This window comes from Phoenix dactylifera, chromosome 2 (genome assembly GCF_051530095.1).
Source record: "Phoenix dactylifera cultivar Ajwa chromosome 2, Ajwa_hap1_PhDact_Kaust_v1.1, whole genome shotgun sequence".
NCBI lineage: Eukaryota > Viridiplantae > Streptophyta > Magnoliopsida > Arecales > Arecaceae > Phoenix > Phoenix dactylifera.
In genome coordinates, this window is record NC_143191.1 from 2,075,031 (window position 1) to 2,097,680 (window position 22,650).

General features: G+C 36.0%; 1 protein-coding gene across 23 annotated transcripts in view; it reads right to left on the reverse strand.

Annotated features, from left to right (window-relative positions):
* LOC120113263 (uncharacterized protein At5g08430-like) overlaps nucleotides 1-18,187 on the reverse strand; it is a 42,835-nt gene extending 24,648 nt beyond the window's left edge. For 15 of the 23 annotated variants that reach the window (XR_016399060.1, XR_016399062.1, XR_016399061.1 and 12 more), the window contains exons 1-9: nucleotides 17,346-18,187; nucleotides 10,887-10,966; nucleotides 10,214-10,404; nucleotides 5,837-6,725; nucleotides 5,378-5,499; nucleotides 5,033-5,092; nucleotides 1,535-1,585; nucleotides 1,102-1,172; nucleotides 793-944 (exon numbers count right to left, since the gene is read on the reverse strand). Coding sequence is in view for 17 of the 23 variants with exons in the window: in XM_088714915.2 (XP_088571041.2) it covers nucleotides 793-944; nucleotides 1,102-1,172; nucleotides 1,535-1,585; nucleotides 5,033-5,092; nucleotides 5,378-5,499; nucleotides 5,837-6,725; nucleotides 10,214-10,404; nucleotides 10,887-10,966; nucleotides 17,346-17,437 (1,708 nt within the window). In the remaining 6 variants the exon portion in view is untranslated. The remainder of the gene's footprint in view (nucleotides 1-792; nucleotides 945-1,101; nucleotides 1,173-1,534; nucleotides 1,586-5,032; nucleotides 5,093-5,377; nucleotides 5,500-5,836; nucleotides 6,726-10,213; nucleotides 10,405-10,886; nucleotides 10,967-17,345) is intronic. The other 8 variants (XM_088714909.2, XM_039134195.3, XM_088714908.2 and 5 more) reach the window with 1 other exon arrangement.
* Nucleotides 18,188-22,650: the final 4,463 nt, after the last annotated feature.

Below are 22,650 nucleotides of genomic sequence, written 5' to 3' on the forward strand. Positions count from 1 at the left end.
TTCATTCATGAATCTCCATGAACCCATGTTTCCACGTTTCTAAGGCCGCATGCATTACTCATGCCACACTAGAGTTAATACGAAGAGATCCCCGCATATGCAAGTTACATGATTTATTGATAAACAATAAGCATATGCCAAAATCTGATCAATCAAGATTGAGTGTCGTACTTTAAAAAATATATTCCCAATTTAGTTTATTTTAAGATTAAAAATACAAGTACCAGGCCTGTGTTGGTTTTAACCAAAATAGTAAGGTACTGGTATGATCACCATGGACTGAAACAATTAGAATCAACAAGAATAAAAAGGAATTAATGCATACCAACTCCCATCATGTCCCGGGAATCGGCATGGACCAATATGGTTGGTACATACTAGTACAGTCAGTACATACTAGTACAGTCAGTACATACTGGTTCAGGTGAGACCGGTGTCCTGCACCTACACAGGCCCCGTGTTCTTGTCAGAATAGTATGGTACCAGGATACCAAACTGGCAGCATTAGAACTGCTGGTTTATATACTCTTTGGCAGTCATTTATTAGACTGTATTTTTTCCTTCTTATTTTGAGAGGTTATATTTATGAAAATAAGAGTGTTTTAAAATTGGAATTCACATACAGCTCAAAAAGAGATGTGGTTTTACAGCCCACACCGTCGGGGCTCAAAGAAATTTCTATTAGAACCCAAAAAAGAACCGATCAGAATACAGAAACTGAAAACTCTCAAGACCAGGAAAAAGAAAATATCCAAAACAAATGCTAAACAGAAATCAATGAGTACAGTGAACCTTTATTTTCTCCATGGGACTCTAGTAATGTATCAGTGACCACTTCAACCTCTTCTTCCGTATCTGCAATGACCTGTGGAATCTCCTTTAGAAGGCGTGCTCTTTCAGCTGGCGTGCAGAGCAGTTCTCTTCTGTCAATATACTCAAATAGCGTACCATAAAGTCAAGGAAAAATAATTTCAAGCATATCAACTAAGCCAGTGAAATGTACGAGATGATAATGTGCTAGATCAGCAGATGAATGGACTTCTCATATTTTATAGCATGTGCACATGTATTTGTATTTTCAGTTTTTATGTTGAAGGATATTCTCTGCGCCATCCCTTGTCATTTGCCTGATCAATCAGTTTTTGTAATTTCACAATCTCTCTGTCAATCCACTGAGAAGAAATCCACTAGATTAGCAAAAGAGAAACTTAACATATAGAATAATCAGCAAATTAAACAAAGGAACTAGTTTCCAGGCTTATGTTTTGCATCAATCCACTAATTCTTACAAAAAAAAACATAGGGGCACATAATTTTTAGGAAGTCATGAGACTACATGATGCTGCAATTATTGCAATTTTCAAGATTACTTTTGAAAGAACAAAATCTAAAAATAGCAACAAAAGAAGATCATCAAAACTAAAATTTCTGAGAACATGAATTTTGATCTTCCAAAATGGAAGGCAGACTCAGGAAACCATGTTGTTAACATATCAAAGAACAAAAAGATTTATTAAGACGCAAAATTACATACATGATTTGTAATATCCTCATGCACAATTCTGACCTTTTTCTCAAGCTCTTCCTGCCAAAAGAGCAGGAAAATCAAATATTGTTAGGGTTTTACATAATCACTAAAAGAAATTTGATAATTTTGTCTTCTCAGGAAAACATAAAAAGACGGATAAATATGTAATTAAGCAGAAAAAGAGAAACCAGGCCTATAAATATAACTCATGGAGTTTTCCAATAAGAGTATCTTTAGTTTGTTTTTCCAGACATAATATTACAGTGAAGAAAACATATACGACCAAAGTTCTGCTACCGAATAATCACTGCAAAGGACATGTGAAACAAGATCCTTTTCTTAGATAACTGTGCAAGTAATGTAAATGTACTTCGCTGTCTGAAGCAAGAAAATTGGCATTCAGATATATTTACGCCATAAATTGAAGAATACAATTAACGGATAAATAATTCATCCCTTTTTTGTGGTATATGTACATTTGATATTGTTGATGCAAGGATTCATCTTGTTTCACTCTTCCTTTTTTTCTTCCATTTCTTTTTTTTTTATTGTCTTAGTCATAAAACAAGAAAAGAAATCACATCCCTTTTTTCTGACATTTTCCATCGAGAATCACAATCAATCCTTTTTCCTTTCTTTCTATGGACCAGAACTGATCGTTCTGCATTTCCAAATGGTTACCAAAAAGTTAGCATATCTAAAACAACATCTTTTTTCTACAAGATAGAACGGTGTGGTGGACCATTCTTTAATAAAAAGAGAGCATAATTTAAAAGGTAGCCATCTTTATGAATATATTGAAAACCCCCATAATCAAGTGCCAAAGAGTAATATTGTAACCAAAAAGTGTTAATCAAAAGAACTGAAGTTAGGACATATGAAAATGAAACCAAATTAATGTAAATGAGCAGCTCAGCGCACGAGGATCCCACCATTGCATATATGCAGCCTTCACCCCTCATGCAAAGAGGTTGTTTCCGTTTTTCAAACCCATAACCTCCAAGTCATAATGGTGCAACCTAACTGTCATGCCAAGGTTCACCCTCTAAATGCAGCTCTGGGAGCGTGTCATAGACACTTTGCAATGAAAGGATCTCCTTTAGAGGAGCAAGGATGTTCTAATCCTTAGCTGAAGCTAGCGTCGGGCGAACCCTCTACATGCAACTCTTCCCGGGAAGTGAATTGGCTTCTTCTCCTTTTTTCAGAAGGACTGAGTGAGTGGTCCTTCCTCTTCAAGCTGTAACCACCCCTTGTCCTCAAAATGGATTTCCATCTCCTCGCTAGAAAGAAACTGTGACAAGCACGAACAGGCTCTTGTTTGAAGAAGAGCTCTTTTGTAAGTTGAACCCTTCAGAATAAGTCCTATGCATACTTACTCGCGAATAGTTCAGTAAGTGGGTTCAAGTAAGACTCTCCTTATTGATCCACCTATTTATTCCTCCCATGGAGAAGAGAGAGCTACCTTAGTTCATAGATTGCATCTTCCCATTCATCTGTGGTTGGTAGAACTATAGGACTCCCATTAACTCATTTGCCTTTATGCCATTAAAATAGGTCCTCTCTCTAGTTCACCAATAAAGTTATAGAAAAAAAGAAAAAGCGGCATGTTGGCATACTTAACTAACCAACTCCTTCCCACCCAAGAAGACCAATAAAAGGAGGAAGCGAAAGCTGAGAAATGTCTTCCAAAGGTGGAACAAATCTTAGAAGTGCATTCGATTGATTCAATATCGATGAACCTAGAAAAGAGAGTTGAAGGTTTTTTTATACAAATAATTAAGAATTTATGCTTGCATGCCAAAGAAAAAGAAGGGAATGTTTCGAACCTAATGAAGGCCTCGATGCAAATACCAAAAAAAGAAGGCCTCTAAGGAACTTTAGCTCGATATTGATGAATTAATATCTTCACAACATAAAGAAGCAAAAGGTAGTAGTAAGATAAAGTGATAGACACTAGAACCCCTTTACTATAAGAGATGTTAGACATAGGCGAGAGCAGAAGTAGGTCATACTCCAATACTTGATATATGACCAATATTCAAATTATAAAATGTCAAGTTCATAAGGTTGGAAGCATTTAAATCTTGATAGTTGAACTTTAACCAATAAGCATTGTAGACTTTAGAAATTTGAAATAAATCTTAATATAAACAAACTAAAGCTACTCTAAAAAACAGTTCAAATGATTAAGACTCTATTGACCTAAGAATTAACCAAACTTATCACTTTTCCAGTTTTCCTTAATTTAATTAGTTATACTCAAAAATAGTACTCTGAAAGATTAAAACTGTATTTAAGATAAATATATCTCTTACAAAAATTAATCAGTATGCAGTTGCAAAGGTACAGATGATTATGTTCAAATAAAAAGTCATAATATCAAAAGTCTTTCAGTTTGCATTGTTTATGAATTCTGCTTCCTTAATGGCTACTATAGAAGGCCAACCTCTATAGTGATGAGCTTTTACATTTCCCTCAGTCACGGCAATACACATTTTCCTTGGTCTCATCACTTCAATTTAAGAATCCCAACCAAAGCCCATAAGTACCTTCTATTTGCTTTTCTCAGGCTTCATTGCAGTGTACAGTGCATTGAAGTCAACTTTCCACGCTCATGTTTAAAGCATGTTCCAAATGCTTCCACAAACTAAGTTCAGCAGTCATTTCTATTCTGACCAATTTATGCAAACAAGATTCGTTTTACCCAACATGCCAACACATACAACATTGTTAGCTAGCCGCTAGCCCCAACATTTTGATGATCAAGAATGAGAGCATCACCACTTCATCCAAATTACAGAGATCCTGCTATACATACCTATATCTATAGCCCAATTCTTGTGAAAGAAAATAATTAAAACAATGGCTTTTGGATATCACTGAACCAAACAAAGATCAAACCCTTGTTTTCCTTTGTCTTCCAATGAAAGCTGAACACATAATCCTTGATTTGAATGACGGTTGCCTACCCTCCTTAGCAATTTGCACCACATTTCCACCATTTTTGCCCTTGAACTAACCTTATCTACAATTCCAGACCATCCAACAATAACATACTTAACATACACTGCTCTAGTATATAAACTGTGTTTCAAAAACTCAGTCGACTGAGTCAACTATCTGCATGGAAGTCTCCTAAACTTATAAATGAAAGAGCATTTTTCTTCTGTTCATGCAGCTACTGAAACAAAATGACCATCCTAGAAACTTACTACTTTCTTCATTTCATACAAAAACTATTGCAGAAGAAAGGAAATAAGAATGAATATTCTATTTTCAATAAATTCTGGTAGACTACAACTTATCAAATAAAACAAGAAAATACAAACATAAAAGAGTATATTGATAACCATGATAGATTGATAGTATTTGACATACGAGTCTCTTTCATGTTGTAGGTTGAAAAATACTGATTCTCTATGTTTATAAGGTACAGAGATGCAAAAGCAATGCTTAGGCATATGGTATCACAAGATTAAATAGCTCTGAGGAGGAAAAACTCACAACTGTAGGCCTTTTAAGGAGGCCTTTCTTCACCAACTTACAGAGGTCTTCACATTCTTCCTATCAATAGAGATGCAGAATAGGAATTAAGCCAGGTGCTTGCATAAAATCTCAAAAGATAGTGCTGAGTTACATGTGAATTAAAAAATTAGAAATATCATCGAAAGCAACACCTGCCAAAAGAGAAGATAAGAATTGTATAGTAACCCAACAGTATACATTTCAGAACAGAGAGAATTGCATATTTTCACTTAAACTCATTGATGATGAGTTTGAGAAATAAGATATTGTATGAAATGATGCAATGCTTAACAAAGTGTACAACAGAAGTCTTACTGGGAATACCTCCTCAAAATCATCATCTGACAACATAGTTATTTGGATATCCCTACACATATTGGAAACACATAGGACGGTATCCATCAATGTCTCTCCTACCTTGTATGCATGTGGAGCCTTCTTAATACCTGGTATGAAAACAGAAATTATGTCTTCTACAACCAATATATATACATATATAAGTATGTACGTATGTATGTGTTTGTGTATACATGGCTCTCCATTCTGTGAAAAGGCCAACTAATATCAAATGGGTGCATGGTAGACATATATTCACCCAGACTTGCATAAGTCACTTACCCCTGACTGAAAAGTCAAAGGGGTTTGTATATTTCTCTCTGGCAGAAAACAAAAGGTGCCAACATATGGCACATACCCATTTTGAGGTCTACTCCTCCCCTAGCAGGAGCACATGCTTAAAAGGGACAGCAGGAAGCATAAATGCATGCACATGAATGCAGGTACCTGTCACTTGCCCAAGCTGGTATAGCTTTTGAGGTCGACAGTAGAAATCTTTGGGATCATTTTTAACCCTCACGAAGCAACCGGTGACTTTGTTTTCAAAAGTCTCAGGGTTTTTCAGAAGATTCATGATTAAAGACCTTCTCAGATAGACTAATTTAATATTTCTGTCGACCACAGAAGCATAGCAGCTTTTGAGTGGTTCCATAACCTTTTGCTTGTAATGATTTGGCTCTGATTTACGAATTTTGGAATCAGAATTTGTCCTTCGGCACTTTCTCCTGATAATTGAGCTGTCATCATCATCCGAGCTAAAAGAAAATTCATCATCTATATCATCGTCTGCAGCAAGATGGCTTTCCAGTAAGCTGTAGATTTTATGAACCTTCACTTTCTTTTTTCTGAAAAGAGAATACAGCTTCTCATCACACACTACGACCTTATTCTTCTTCTTGTCAGGATGAAAAAGATTGTTTGCTTGGACATAATCCTTAACAATTTCAGAAGCATCCAATTGTGTAAGAGGTTCTTCTGTACCCTTACCAATGGATGTAAGGAATCCAATGAGCTCCTCTGAACCCCAACCAATATACTTTCTCCTTGACCTACACCTTTTTATTGGAAATTTCATTTTACCACGCTTTACTTTTAAATCATCAAGGAGTGACGTCTCATTATGACAATCATCTCCCAAGTCATCACATTCAGACAAGAACTCCTCCTCGGGAAACTTATCAGAATCTGATTCACTCTTGCAATTTTCACCTCGTTTAAGAAGAGCATTAGCAGCATGAAGATCAACCAACGTTAATCCTTCCTGATCCTTTATGATTTCCCAGTAGTCCTTAAACAAAAATTCGTATGTTTCTGTATCTTTGAAATCTACCTTGCCCTGCAAACAAGAATTATTTCGGTGAAAACTGAAAAAAAGCAAACTATGAAAAAGGCTCATAATTTCAAAAACCTGTCTATTTGAAACAATCTATATCATATAAACATCAAACTGTCCATTCCTTTTCTCTATCATATGGAGTTAATAGACTTCATGGATAATGCATGGAAAATTTTTTAGGTCATAATGAAATTTTTCAAGTTTCTTGTAACGAATACATCAAATTGCTTCTATAACTGAACCAAGCATACAAAAATAGAATATCTATTATGGCGACTACCTAACATAAATGACTTCCGTTTACTAAATAGTTAAGGTAGAAAAGAAAAAGGCATTAGCAGCCTATGTTGATTCCCAGATTCTCCGCACTAAATTTGAACCCAAACTTCTGATGCTGTTCACGATCATGTTAAATTTGATAACAAATTGGTGCCGTAACAAGATTAGGTTAAAGTACAAGATGCCTGACATGCATTTCACGGGTGATAGCTTCTGGCACATCAAACATGTGTACTACATTCAAAAATAAAAAGAAATTAAGAAGCAGAAAATAGAAGAGAAATGAAACAGAAATTAAATAGACAGATCAAACAAAGAAAAAATAGAAAAAAACAAAAAAAAAAAAAAACCCTTATGCTTCCTGATTTGATGAAACTAACACACACATAAATGCACGCAGGCACACAGAGAGACCATCAAAAAACATCGGAAGAATAAAATGGAGACCAGTGCCGATTAAATGGGAAAAACAGGGAGAAGGTGGAGTAACAAAGGGGGGGCAAACTGTAAGGGTTTAGATATTGCTATCCCTCTTCTTTACCTCATGCTCCACCTTTGCCCTCTTGCTTGAAAACCCTAGTTCCCAGCTGAATACAGAAGAGTGGGTTCCTTTTTCTTTTAGCCCATCACTTTTAAGGGTTGCATTGGACAAAAATGCCCCTCAAATAAAAGTTAGATATTAAAGATCTTGAGAAAAAAGGAATTTTGAAGAATGGAGCTTAAGAATTAAGATTAGAGAAGTGATTTCTCTAACACATCGCCTTATCAAACCTGCCTCACCAGGAGTTATCGGGGCTTCAGATGTGCCTTACCCCGTCTAAGTACCTAGGCAGCACCCAAAGCACCATAAACAAACTAGGTCCTTTCACTTGTGTAAAATCAAGGTTTTTAAATCTTGATACATCAGTTACCTAGATGGGTGACCAAGACCGAGATGAACCGAAATCTGTGTTTAGCTCAGATAATATGGTAAGTTGGAAAAATTAAAGGGAACTGAGATTTTCTAATATCTTGGGTGATATTTTAGGACCGATATGAATTATATCATATTAGGCAATATTTCGAGTTTTATCGGTTTATATCGACCGAGATAATAGGGCCCAGATTTTTACATATATCATATCGACTGGTATTCAATACCACCAATACAAACCGAGTCTCGGCCAAGATGAAAACTATGTAAATTCTAAATAGGTGAGTATGACCCTTAAGATGAAAAAAAAAGAGTTGAATGGATTCAAAAACCACTAAAACATGATGCCATATGGTTTCGACACAAACCAGCACCAATATGAAGATTGGATGCCAAAACCCAGTGTATTGGTACGTACTAACCATACTGATTTGTACCACTTTGCATCGATGGTACCTTACCAACTGTACTAATGCATGCGGACAATTTTTTGCTCTTTCTGATGTTCTCAGTTTTGGTACATAATGTCGGAACCCGTACTGTACCGACATTGCACAATTGTAATAGAAAAACAATACAAGATTCAATACCTGTATTCAAAACCTTGGTTTCTGACATCTATTACCATATTCAAAATTCTAATTAACTCAGTTTTGCATCATGATATGTAGAACAAAATACTCATAGTATAGAAAATAGTTAAAAAATAATTTATAATGTCCAAAAGGTATGCCGTACCAGTACCGGTAGGCGTACCAGTTGCCTATCGGACCAGTACGGTATCAGTTCGGACCGATACCAAACTGGTATGTTACCTACAACCGCGCGGGAGCACAGCCCAGCGCAAGCAGGCGCGCTTCCGCATGGTTCCCAGCGCGCGCGAGCGTGCGTACCACGCATACCGGTGTGAACCAGTCCGGTACGCCTCCGTATCGGTCAGTTCCAACCCCAAAGGGGCCAGAATTGCTTTCCACCACCGTACTAGACTGGTACAGTACATGCTGAACCGACCGGTACGGGCCAGTACAGCATACCATGCATCCAACTCCTACAAGCATTGAAGCACTAAACTAGCCATATCGAAAAATATTTGCTGCTTCTCGGTCTTAATGTCAAGGTACAAATTCATGTTTCAACTCAACCAGATATCTGATCTAGAAGCAACGTTTCAAATCATGCAATGCGTCCCTATACTAACAGCATCAATCAGTACAAAAAACATACAGAAAAAGAGCTGGTGTAAAATATATTTAAGCTTGGTAAAGTGCAATAATGGACAATTTGGAGCAGATGTGGGCCATTTCAAGCTAGTTGCCTAATAAACTATCCCATTGCTGAAGACCATCCTCCAGCTGATAGTGCCAGTACTCAAAAACCTTGTTTAGAAATACTTGCCAGTGTAATTATTTATTACAAAATCCCAAACAATTCACAAGTGTAGAATTTATAAGATTTTTCTTTCCTTAATAGCATGAACTTGATATCAAAGTCCTAAAGAGGCTAGTCCCATGTAAAGGCTCCGCTAATTTGGTTCAATATTTTAGGTATATTTTCTAAAGGCTGCCATGTAGGAGTCAAAGAAGAAGAATAGAAGAAATGAAAATGAGAAAGCAGTTGCTGTGACTATGTTCTGTATATCTTCTCTTTCTTTCTTAAATTTTCTTTTCAAGTTTACAGCATGTCTATTTGATTACGCCTCTAATACTGAAACATCCATGTCTCCCTTCGTGTTTCCAACAACAACAACAACAACAACAAAAAGCTTCAATTCCCATGTTAAAAGTTCCCCAGAAGGACTTCATTGATGAGCAATATAAATCCTCTCTCCTAAGCTTTTTTAATTGTTTATCACTTTATTTTGTTCATGGGATTGAGTTAGACTTGGCAACAGAAAATGTTAGGTTTTATGTAGAGCCATTCCTTTTCTCTCTTCTGGAACATCGTGCAATGAAACCAACTTGTTCTAAACAAATCTTATCAGAAAATGTCTTTTTTTGATTGGAATTGCAGAATGTCACATGAATAATAGATCAATTCTTAATTATTATATTTAGTTGTTATCAATGCTCTCTTTTTGCATTATGTTCAAACTTAAAAATACATCAAGTTGTGTTTATTGTTTTCTGTTTTTTTTCCTTATTGCCAATGTGATTTTCTAAGTTAACACAAGCCATGCATACAGAAAAAAAAGACAGGTAAAAATTTTGACAAGGTAAAGGCAAAAATAATAAAGATTAAAATAATAGAATTATAGTAGCCAATTAAGAATTTGCCAAGGCTTATTTAGTAGTGTTACCCCATCAGAGTCAACATCAATATTTTCCTCTATCAGAATTGCCAGCTTTAAGCAATTATTGCAGAAGCCCTTCATCCTCTTTTTCACCTGCACAAACTCAGCTTCTCTGATACAATTGCGGCATACTGAGCTTGGACAACAAAAACATTGGAACCTTGAGCTCTTTTGGCATATGAAGCACAAATGCCATCCTATCACATAAAAGAAGTAATAGTTATTTAATACTTTCACATACTCTGATGGCTACAAACAATTTTTGCATTGGAGATTATTTCTGTATGTAAAAACCACCAGATCGATTTTCTTAAATCTAGAATAACAAATATGTGATTGACAGAGCTTGATAAGAAGCATATTTAGAGGGCAACGGGGTCTATTTAAGGACACTGCATACAGTAAGATGGCAAATCCACTGGCTGACAGACATGGGAATCAATTATTTTGGTTCCCATACTGCTTAAATCAAAAATTCTTACCCAGATTTTAGTGATTAAATTCACTGGTACTGTTTCCCACACAATGAATTTACAATAGATTGAACATCATTTATAATGCACCAAACTATCCTCATAAAATGATGCCAAAAAAGATTAAAATATCATGTCTCAATTCCAGATAAGTTAGAAAGCTAACTGAAAAACAAACTTGTGAAGGCATACAGGAAATTACTAACCACAAGTCCAAACTTCATCTGTCTCCAAGAATGAAAGATCCTTCCCCACACATTGAGGATGGTAAGATTTAAGACAATTCCTGGAAAAACGAAAATTAGCATGATTCTGAGATATAAAGAACATTACCTTTTTTGAGGGGAATATAATGATTGTTGCCCGAGCAAACATGTTTTTTTAAGTTTTACAAATGCATCATATTGATGAACGAGAATTTTTTGACAATAGACCAGACATTTATCAAGTTGAACGTTCAATAAAACAGAAAGTCCGTAGAAATCAATAAAGAATTGATATCAATTAATCCAAATCTGATACAAAAAGAAAGCTGATTTACTAATATGCTACACATATTATGTGTAAACCTTTTGTACAACTAAAGCTTTGGCATATGCAATTAGTATCCTAGAGAAAATACACATACTATGCATATTAATGCATGCATATTTTCATAATAACCATCACACAAACCAAAAGCTCCAAAAAGTGCATACTCCATGTAACTAACAAATATTAGTCATTCGACCAAATAACTACACCTTTGTTTGTCAAAATGGAATTCTATGGAGTATGACTCAAAAGTCAAGAAGGTTCAGCAGCAGGATCAAGCAGATCTATTTGTAATGCCAACTTTACACAAAATTGGTTGACATATGGAGAAACTGTGTACTTGTAACTGAACCCAGTACCCATGAATGCATTGAATCAACACGAGGAATGGCTTAATGCCAACTGTTGATGGCTCCACAGTAATTGGATACCCATTGGTTTCACCACGCCTACTATTAGACATGAATAAACCCATTAGATACCATTTTCGGATGGACATGAATAACTTGATTAGATAATGTTAAAAATATGTAGAATATCAAGTTATGGCAAAATGTTATTAGGAATATCTAATGGGAGCTCTTTAAAGGGGTTATCGTCTTGGCCACCAAGCAAAGGGAATTATCTTCTTTGTATGCTGAAAAAAACCATCAAGGTGAACAAATTAACTTCCGTACTCTTTAGTTTGCTTCCTTTTTTATGCATTATTGCTGATAGGCTCTTCGAGTCTGTGTGGCATTTCTCATGTCAGTTTACAATAACAGCAACTTTGAACATGTCAAAGGAATTGAACAATGTAGTAAGCAACTTTACACATAAGGTATCATATAAGTCTGAATAACTGAATCATTTAATGCTATCATGAAAAAGACAAAAGAGGAAGATATGCCCAAGTATGCATTCTGGCAATCAATGGCGATCATCATAACCATGTAATCCCAGCTGAAGTCCCCAAAAAGTATAAAGCATAATATAAACATCAATAGACCTGCCATATTATGCTACCATAAAAACATCCAACATGGAGGAGTATGCATTTTGACATTAAAAGGCAACCTGACAATCCATGGCACTTTAAGGAGATTATGGTATGCATCCAAGGGGAAATTGTAATTGACTATTAGTAATGGATGTTAAACAAAAGGTGGTTAACTTGGTTATAAAACTAGATTAAAATGATCTTTGATGAGGAGGTTCAGTGGCAATGAGTAGGCCAGGTTCATCAAGGCAAAAGTGAATAGGACAATCCTTGATTCAGCAAAAACAATAACCAAGTCACTGAAGAGGGCGGGGTTGAATAATTTGAGCATGTCAGAAGGTTTAAGTCGAAAGTTGCAAAAGATCTGTGGACGACCAGTTTATTATGTTTGGAAGTTTTCAAATTGCAAATTCTGTCCCTTTTATAAGGAGCAATTACTATGTTAACAAGTTTCTTGGAGTTTGGGAAATATGACATTGGGTCAAATGCTTAATTGTAAAAGACGTTATTTATTGAATTACGTAAACCACATATTTTTTCTATGATACTAAACTATGCAATACAAGTTTTAGATATTTTAGTAATTGAATCCCACAAAAGCATATAATGATTTTTGGTGCTTATGCATTGCCAGCAACTTTCCTCGTGACTAATAAATTCTCTTTCTTCCAGAACCTTAATACCAATTCATGAAACTTCAACGATGATCTTCGTGATACCTAGTGTATAGTACTACTAACTCACACTAAATAAGTTGAAAAAAGCCCACATGATGGGATGGCAATTTTCAACCCAAAACCATTCAAAATAACAAGGTCTGTGTGTAGTATTTCAATGTATGGGACAAGCTTTGGGTTGTCTGGGAGTAACCATTAACCAAGTCAGTTTTGGGTCCTTTTCCCAAACCCCGTTGTGTCATTAGGAGAATCCCAAGTGTTAAGAGTTCAAAAGGCATGAGATTTGCCAGGTGGAGTAGTTACTTCACTCAAAGAAAAGGAACAATCATGAGTTTCATTATGTGCCTCCAATCACATGTCCCTTCTTTAAAAATGGGAAAAAAAAGAAAAAACGAAGGTGTAGTTTGAGAGATTCTGGTATTCCACATTCTCCTCTCTCCAAAACCTTCCTGTACATGTTAGGCCTAAGTCTTGGCCAAATTCCCCAAGCACCTCTCTCTCTCTCTCACTCTCTAAAGTCAGAAGTCTCACCCCTCCCTTTTTCCACAGGATCTACCTATCTCACAAATCCACCCCTAATGCAACTCTCTCTTATCCAACACCTAGCCTCGCCAAACCCAAATTCTCACCCCCCCCCCCAACCCTCTTCTCCTCTCCTTCCCTCTACGTCTCTCTATTTTACTCAACCAAGCCAGAGGCAGAGCTATGTTTACTCCAAGGGAGATTATGGCTCCCCCAAGACCAAAACCTTCTCTATGTCTTGCTTGTTTTGTATGGAGTGCGCCCTCCAAAACTTAGCTCCCCCAACCCGGCCCGCCGTGCAGGAATTTTTGATTTTAATCCAATCCCCTTCTTTTTCATGATAGCTAATCACATTCTCTTTCTATCATTGTCCTCTCAAAAAATCCCACTTTCAAAGAGGGTTCTCTTTTCATAACAACCGACTTAATAGGTTCCCATATCCTTTAGGTTTCTAAAGACTGCCCATATTTATTAAATCTCAAAGAAGTGAAGTTGTCCGGTGTAGAAATATAGCTAGGAAAATAGAGCAATATTAACAAGGTATTAGAGTCTTGTCTCGGCATTCCATTCTTTTATAGAAAAGCATAAGCACTAAGAAATATGGAGCTTAGTTCCAAGTACAATCAGGAAGCATCATAATGAGTGGTATTTTTAGGGGCAGCTATCCCAGCCTCCTAGGCTTAGGTGGACCCTAAGCATCCCACGTAGGGTGGCTTGACCACTTAGCAGGAACCCAAGCAATTTGCTTAGGCCTATGCAGCTCAAGCTAATCCAGCTGTGACTTTGAAGAAGTCAGGTTTTAGGTGCAGTATCCTGGGGTATCAGGTGGGTCGAGCTGACATGCTACAAACCCACTTGTTTTTCCTGTTGGTACCCTAACATTAGCATGGTGACAACTTAAATTAAATGTTCCTGTGACCCTTGATTAATTGTTTAGTCCTAACTCTTCATCAATTATTCCTGCCTACTGACTTATTTAACTTACTAATCATGCTAGATTAATATTATTGCATGACTCATAGGTAAAAATAGCCACCATACTTGTTCGCATGTTGAGTTATATTAGAATTATCCTTGTATAAATATATATCTTTCCTTTCAATGAGCCTTGACTAAATGCTTAATTCAAACTGTTTGATAATTCTTTCTTATTTGGTAATGTTGCCTGATGGATTCACTTATTTAAGTTACGAATCATATTATTTTAGCTGATTAATTGATAAGATTTTTTATAGCACTTGTTAACATGACATGCTATGCTAAAATAGATCCTCTTATAAATTTAAAAATAATTATTTTTGAATTAGCTTTATTTTTCTAATTTATTTATAAATTTCTGACTTTTTTGTAATTATGTGTTCAATGAATATCTTGTTGTGTATTAAATAAAATAAGCTTAGTAGCAACTTTGAGACATACACCAGCTTTCGATCAAAAAGCTAAATGTCATTGCATTGGAGCTCCATTTGGTAAAAGTGGCATTGTGTTATAACTTTATTAGTTTTTGCATCAGCTATCATGCCCAGGTCTACTTACACATTATTTTAGAAATTATATTCATTATTCAAAGTTTAAGTAGGATTATTTCGGTCAAGGATTGGCAAAGTTTAGCTGAGGTTAGGAATGTATGTCACTTTGTACATCTTTTCTTTCCTTTTTCTTATGAAGAATATCTTTATATATGCACGTCCGATCTAGATAGCTAGTTATTTGTTTCATAGCTTCTGACTTCAAGCCATAGACTTATCTCTTATATGTCTTGTCTGTCTATATAAAGACTTTATCATCAAATAGAATATTTTAAGGTTAATTCAATAAATTTTTAACTCATTTCACACTTTTAAATTTTTCCCTCATTTCTAATTCTATAGTTTTTCTGAATGTGTTTAATTGTGAATAATTTTTAGTATAAAATAGGTTTTAAACCCAGACCATTTAAAATATATTTTTAACTTATATCATTCTTTCAAAAGAAAAACTGAACTTCTTATCTTTACCTTTTAGAATTTTACTCAAATAATTCCCCTCCTTGTAACAGTTTTAAACAGAAAATTGAAATTAAACTACAGAAAGAAATATTAAAACTGAGTCCTTGTCAAAAATAAAAACTCGGTTATAGATTCTCTGCTAAGGCAAGTACCTTCGGTTTAAACTGATTCATGCAAATACTAGTATTATACAATGCATGCAATTGGGACCCCTCCTCTTTTGGTCTCTTCCAGTCGTGGTGGGATGTAAAGGTAAGAACATATAGGGCTCGTTTGGTTCGCGGAAAAATGAGGGAAAAAAGTGTGGTCAACAGAAAAGTAATGAGATGCCTCTTGTTTGGTTAGAGTTTTCAAAAGAAAAAGACGGAAAAGTTGTATTTCCATGAAAATATGATTCCCACGTTTCATGGAAAAGTCTTTCCCATGCGAAACATGGAAAGTTACTTTTTCGTGAGCCGAAAATCACTCCCTTTTATTTTTTCCCAAAAAGGCCCTTCAGCATTAAAGAGGCATTAAAGACCTAATTTTTATTAAGGGTATAATAGAAATTACACATAACTTTTTCAGAAAAGTGGATAGTCAACCAAACATAAGTACTCTGAAAATCTATCACTTTTCCATGGTCAACCAAACATATCAAAAATACTTTCCTAGACATCCTCTTCCCAAAAATCTGTTTTTCAGGAATCATATTCCTAAGAAGAAAAATGCTTCCCAGGAATCATATTCCTAGGAAGGAAAATGCTTCCCGCGAACCAAACGAGCTCGTAAGGCAAGATGAGAAAGATGTACAACAAAGCAAACATTGGTTAACTCAAGCAAAAACCAGAAGAATGTGTCCCTGGATGTTGTACAACATTAGCTTCGATATGGAGGTGTGCCACTGCCATGTAAAGGTTTATAAAAATACTCTGGATAATTTTTGTTTGTTTTTAAAGAGCAGTATGACCAATAAAATTTCCAATTGAAGGTATAATTTAAAAGCCACCCAACTAACAGACAATTCGTGAAGGTTTGTTAAATTTGATCAAAATGAACAACATTTAGTGTATAATCAATTGCATTCCTTCATATTACTTGAAATTGGAAGCAAACATCAGACGAGAAGAGTAGTGACTTTCCTTAAATTAAAGATGCAGACAGATTGAGTCTGCATTCTGCAAATTGTCGAAATCAAGTTCCCAATGAAAATGGCAATGTTCGTATTATGATCAACGTAACAGTAAAAAATACAATGGTCAGAGTAAGCCCACCAAATATATATATATATATATATATATATATATATATATATATATGCATGCTTAAGTGTCACGTAAGAAACGGGCATGCTGGCTCTATTGTTTGAAGTGTGCACGCAAGATGAATAATGTTAATGAAATTGCTACGACTTACTCGCTCATACTAATTTTCCAGTTCAACTGGAAAAGAAATTCATGCAGGAGGCATGAGAAACACATATTCAAATACCCAACAAACGAACATCATTTAAATTACAGAAATTATAAGAGAAGTTATAACAAGTGCCAACAACGCATCGATCATAGAAAGAGCAAGCAAGGCGTGCTACGGGCTACTTTGAGGAAACACTGGCACCACAACATATATCGTGCCATCAAGCGAAACTAGTATGCGAGTCAAAGAACTGGTAGGGGATAAAGAAGCAGCCCCACTCAAAGAACTGCAAAGAACATACATTTCTCCAGAGATACAGATACGATTCAGCTCTTGGTAGGGCAGGGGGAAAAAGGGGGAAAAAAGAGAAAAAAAAGTTACTAACGTAATATCGGAACATTTATATATATTAAAAAAAAATGCATGTCATATTTTTCGCACCCAAATATCCAAAAAATGAAATATATACAAGCCAATAGAGAGAAATAAACAAGAAGATTAAATAAAGGAACCCAAATACAAAAATTAAGCAAATTTCTACAAGAATAGAAGGAGAAAAATCGAGCTCACTTGTAGTCGCACACTCGAAGATGCCCTCCATCCTTGCAAGTGAAGCAGTAGTCCTCCGCTATCTCCTCCTTGTTCTTCTTCGTCTTCCTCATCTGTCCTATCCCTTCCCCCTTCCCAAAACGCACCAAAACCACAAAACAGACCTCAAAAAGATGCTTCCTTTTCCCCCTAAACTCTTCAGAACCAAGCTCCAAAGCACTCCAGAGGCCGTCTCAAAACCCAACTCCACGCACAGGAGGTGACGCTGAAGATGGAGGAGGCCTGGGATTCTTGGAACTCAATGTCGTAGAGAAGACGTGGAGGGAGGCGGTGCGGCAGGCGGTGAAGGAGGAGACAAGGGCGAACTCGAAGCGGAGGTGGAGGTCGGGTTTGGAGAGGAGCTGGGTGGCATCCACGAAGATTAGAAGGGAGTAGGGGCGGGGGACGAGGGCGGAGGTGAGGACGCGGGCGACGGACCGGTGGTCGAGGTGGGTCACGGTGGAGGGGGACCGAGCCCGGAGGTTCCTCAGTTCCTCCACCAGCAGAGGAGACGGTGATCAGGGCGGGGAAGGCGAGGAGGATGAGGAAGAGGAGGTCTTGGTATCAATTAACTCCTTCCGATTTTGTCCAAATTGAGCCCAAACCTCTCCATCTCTCTTCTTGCATGCAAGAATATAAGCGAAGGATTGCTTCAAGAACTCCTCCGAGGCTCACAAATCCATCACTCCCCCCTCGAATTCCAGCCGAAAACCCAACAGAGAGGAGAAATGGCGGAAAAGAGAGACTCCGCCAAGCCAGGGAGAGGGAGGCGAAGAACGAAAGTTGAATGCCAGAGGAATTCCTCTTTCTATTTACAATGAAAAGATTCTTGGGGCCTTTTATCATGGAGCGGGATTTTCTTCCTATTAGCTCCCTGGCATTATTGGAAATTAGAATGTCTCTTCACTTGTGTCGTATTATCGCATATGACGGTACATAATTTATAAGCAGTCCCTTGGACTTGCGAATTTATGATATAGTCTATAAATATTTTCTTTTTCAGCCGTCTGATCGAGAAGAGATGGAGAGGATTCGACGTTATGTCCAAGGGGCAGAAATCACCCGCAATGAATACGGTGGGATTTTCTCCAACAGAACGCCGTCGTTTTCTTGATTCGTTTGATGGGTCTTTCGTCGGTCGTGCTTTGGAGACGGTACGGTAATGCGGAATTCCACTTGCCCAGTAAAGGGGCCAAGCAAACGTCTCCTGACCGTCTGATCGAGAACTGATGGTGTTGATGGAGAGCATATATTGGGTGGGCGTTACCATCAACAGAGGAACACCTAATGATGGGTGGTCACTTTTCCGTGGAGACGTTTTTTCAATTTTGTGCCTTGCTTTGTGCGTATTTAATAATGAGGACATTTTTTTCCCAGAAAGAACGAACAAGGTTGGTATTTTGTTTTGGCGTACATGGAATAATAAATTAATGGCTAAGGAAGAGACAAGAAACGTGACCCGGAATGAATTTTTTTTTTTTCATTATTTTTGGTGCAGCGGCACACCCAACGAGCGCGACCGGAATGGCTTGGTTTTCAAGTGCTCGACTCATCTCAGACAGAGACCGAGCTTAAGGCATAGTTTAATTGGTTAGCATCGCTCCAATAAAAGTCTTATGAGAGATTGTAATTCTTTTCAGGCTGTTTATATATATATCAAAAGATGAACTAGGCAATAGACTAGATCGTCTCCTCTATCTCTATGTCATCTACTTTCATTTGACTCGGCTGGTTATACTCATGTTAGAGTTGTGTGAATAGCCGCTGTAACAAAAAAAAATAAAAAATAAAATAACTAAAGTGAAATATGGGACGGGTGAATAGCCCATTATGCTCGAGTTTACTCGAAATAGTATCAAGTTTAGAAATTAGATTTGACCCTACTTTTTTTTTAAATTGAATCTAATTAATCAACTGCCTCACAAAATTTAGATTCAACCAATTTCATGCTCCAATGCCATCACACAAAAAAATAAATGAAATGAATAAATTTAGAATATTAAAGTATAACTAGCCGTTGAGCGTGCCTCTTTTTTTTCCTAGTGGAACACTGGAATTCATTCGACATGAGCAATTCATACGGTGGAATATCATGAAGAAATCTCCTATTTGATTAGGAAAAGAGATTTTGATTTCAATCTTATTAAGGAAGATTTATCTGGCTTTATTTTTCATGATAACAATGTTTGGCAGTAGAATTAACAAGAAAATGAAAACAAAAATAAAAAATGTCGCAAGTTAAAAGATGAATAGGAAGAACTAAAAATATTGGTGCTCAATGAAAATTAATTTGATTTGTGGGCCCATTTTCATCACTCAGAATCTTGAATTTGTTTCCATTTGTACATCTTGGGTTCCCTTTGATGTCTCACTTCCTATCAAAGATTTTTGTGGAATCTCTCTTGGAGGTTTGGCAATTTGTTCATGATATGTATCTCTTCAATGAAATAGAATGCACACAATAAGTTGACTCAATTTGAGGACAAACAAAGCTCCTAAATCTTTTTATGTTTTAGAACCATAGCATTCTTCACTTCCATTTATAGCTACTGGTCTATAAAAACATAGTTTATAACAATAAGTAGCCAATTGATGAGTGACAACCACCAAGCTATAACCAAACACAGCAATACTCTATAATAAAAACCTATAACAATAAGCTACTTATACGATACCTTAATTGGTTACAACCTTAAGTGACTACTCGGCACAGGATCTCTGAACCCAATAGTTTTTTAGCTCTTAGGCAAAATTTATTCAAATGTTATCTGTATTTGCCTGTGGAATCCTGAAAGTAGACTTTGCCTAAAATTTAGGTTATTCTCTGTTATTTCTACAGAGTATCATACATGACACTGTTTAGGCTTATATACTTTTTGATTTCCTTATGCTTGATGATTTCTATATAATTAGTGGGATGAGTTTTCTTTCCAAGTATTTTGTCAGAATTTATGACTCTACAAATATGAAGTTCCTATTTTTTTCTTTTGTTTTATGCTTTTATCAGATCATTTAAGTTGTAAGATTCTATTTTTCTTTCTAGTTTCATTTTGAATGCAGGTTCCAGATTCAGGCTGTAATGCTCATTCAATTTTGAAACATATCCCAATTTTTTGCCTACCTAGTGCATTTTACAGTTTTTATTTGATTTCTTGGCTTCAAGTTCCTAAAAGAGAAGTTTCAGTTTTATTTCAGTAGTTTGACCATTGAGATGTCAGCTTCTTCGAGTTCAGAATAACTTTATAGCTATGTTCTAATAGAAAGTATGCATTTTGATCCTGTTTTGGAAGTTCTTGTTTTTTCTAATGATTTGATGCTAGAAGTTTTGCTATATTTTGGAATGTGCACTATCAACTTTTCTGAGTTTAACAAGCTTTACAAATGTATGTGAAAAGATACATTTGAAAGTTCTTGCTAGAATCTGTACACTTTTGGAATTGCCTACCCAAGTCATTTGTATTCCCCCATTTTGGAATTTAACAGCTGATTTTCTATCTAATTTTTGTAGTCCTCCCATTTTTATGTTTTGTCCGATTTATTAAATTTTCAATGTTCTTATGATACCATGATAGAGCTCAATCTACATTTTATATGATTTGATGTGAACAACGTATGCATCAGATGGTACTCTACAAACACTTTACCCTTTGAATATGTTAGTTCTTTTTTTAAATATTAGTAGGAGTAAATTATAAAAACCCTCCCGCGATTAGAGGTAAATAATACTTACACCTAATAGTTTGAAAAACCTACGCTTATCCTCATAAGGTTTATTTTCATCCGACACTCTAATCATAACTTAACAAACGTTAGCCAAACCATTAATCTTAAATGCAGCCCAAATGCCATATTTAAAAAAAAAAGACCAAAATGATCTTAAGTGACACAACAATCATCCAAGGACATAAGAAAATATGTGTATCCTCTTTTCTACTCAAAGGTAATTTTGACTTTCACATGAGGTAAAAAAAGTTTCACTAACACCGTTAATTTAATTGGATGTAAGGGTAGAAATTACAAACTATTAGATGTAAGTGTAATAAATATAAATCTCAGAAGGCTTTTTTTAAATATACTCTATTAGTAAAATATTTGTTATAAGTGTATGCAATTGCCACCATTTTAGGCATGGTAGGGGGCCTCTACTATGTTCTCATTCATTAGCTTATGACCTTATCTTAATCGGTCAAAGATGAATGACAATAATTGACAACATTGTACTAATTGAACATTGAAAAAGGAAAATTAAATGAACAGTAAGCTAGCAAACCATGATAGATGGAGTTTATATAGCATTTTTAAACCAAACATGTAATTTAGGTATCCATATTGATAGTTATGCATTGATACCAGGAGCACAGATTCTTAATACAACTGAATGACACAATATTTTGGTGAATTGGGTCTCTGAATATTCTAGTGCCAATTCTCTATCAATAGTCTTTGCTAAGCCAGTTTACTTCTCTGTGGAAGGCCCTGATTTTTTATCATTTTATAAGACATCCATTTTAGAATAACTTGAATTTTCCAACTTTTTGTTTATGGTCTAAAGTCTCATTGCATGACCTTATAAAGCTTTCACTTCTCATAAAATCATAAAGGAATAAACAACATTCTGTATAAATCTAACTGAAGAAAGAGAATGAGTTTTGAACACAGACCTGTCGTTGAACTCGACCTAATTATTGTATACCAAGTGCAGGTACAAGCTGGAACTTGAACTCTGAACATTGTCCACCTTCCAAAGCATGAAAATTGGACAAATTAAAAAGAACACCAAGAAGATACTTCCTTATCTATTCCAGATCGGTTATACTGGTGCTTCCCCATTTATTTCCTAGAAGTCAATGGATCTGTATAAATTTTCTTCCAGGAAATTGGGGTATGATAGGAGTTCCTGTAGATTTATACATAGAATGCCTTCTGTAAGATCAGTGGCTCTCTCTTCCCAATTGGTTCAAGGGTCTCTATGTTCTTGGTTTTTTTTTCTTCTCATTCTCCCTTTCTCCTATATAGTTTCAGATTTATGATCATAGTTTCTGCAAACTCCTCAGCAAGCCCAAGCAATACTTTTCACCCCCAGTGAGATGCAGTTTATAGTGGAGAATATGAAGGCAGCATCAAGTTTGATTGAAAGTAATACTAGGCTTGGCCAGACATCATGCAGACATCCAGGAAATACAAGAAATATATTTTGTTAAAGCACAGATTGTTTTAATTCCCTCAGGTCGTATTTTTCACCACTAAATCAACCTCCTCTTGTTGGAAACTTAAAAGAAGCATGTAA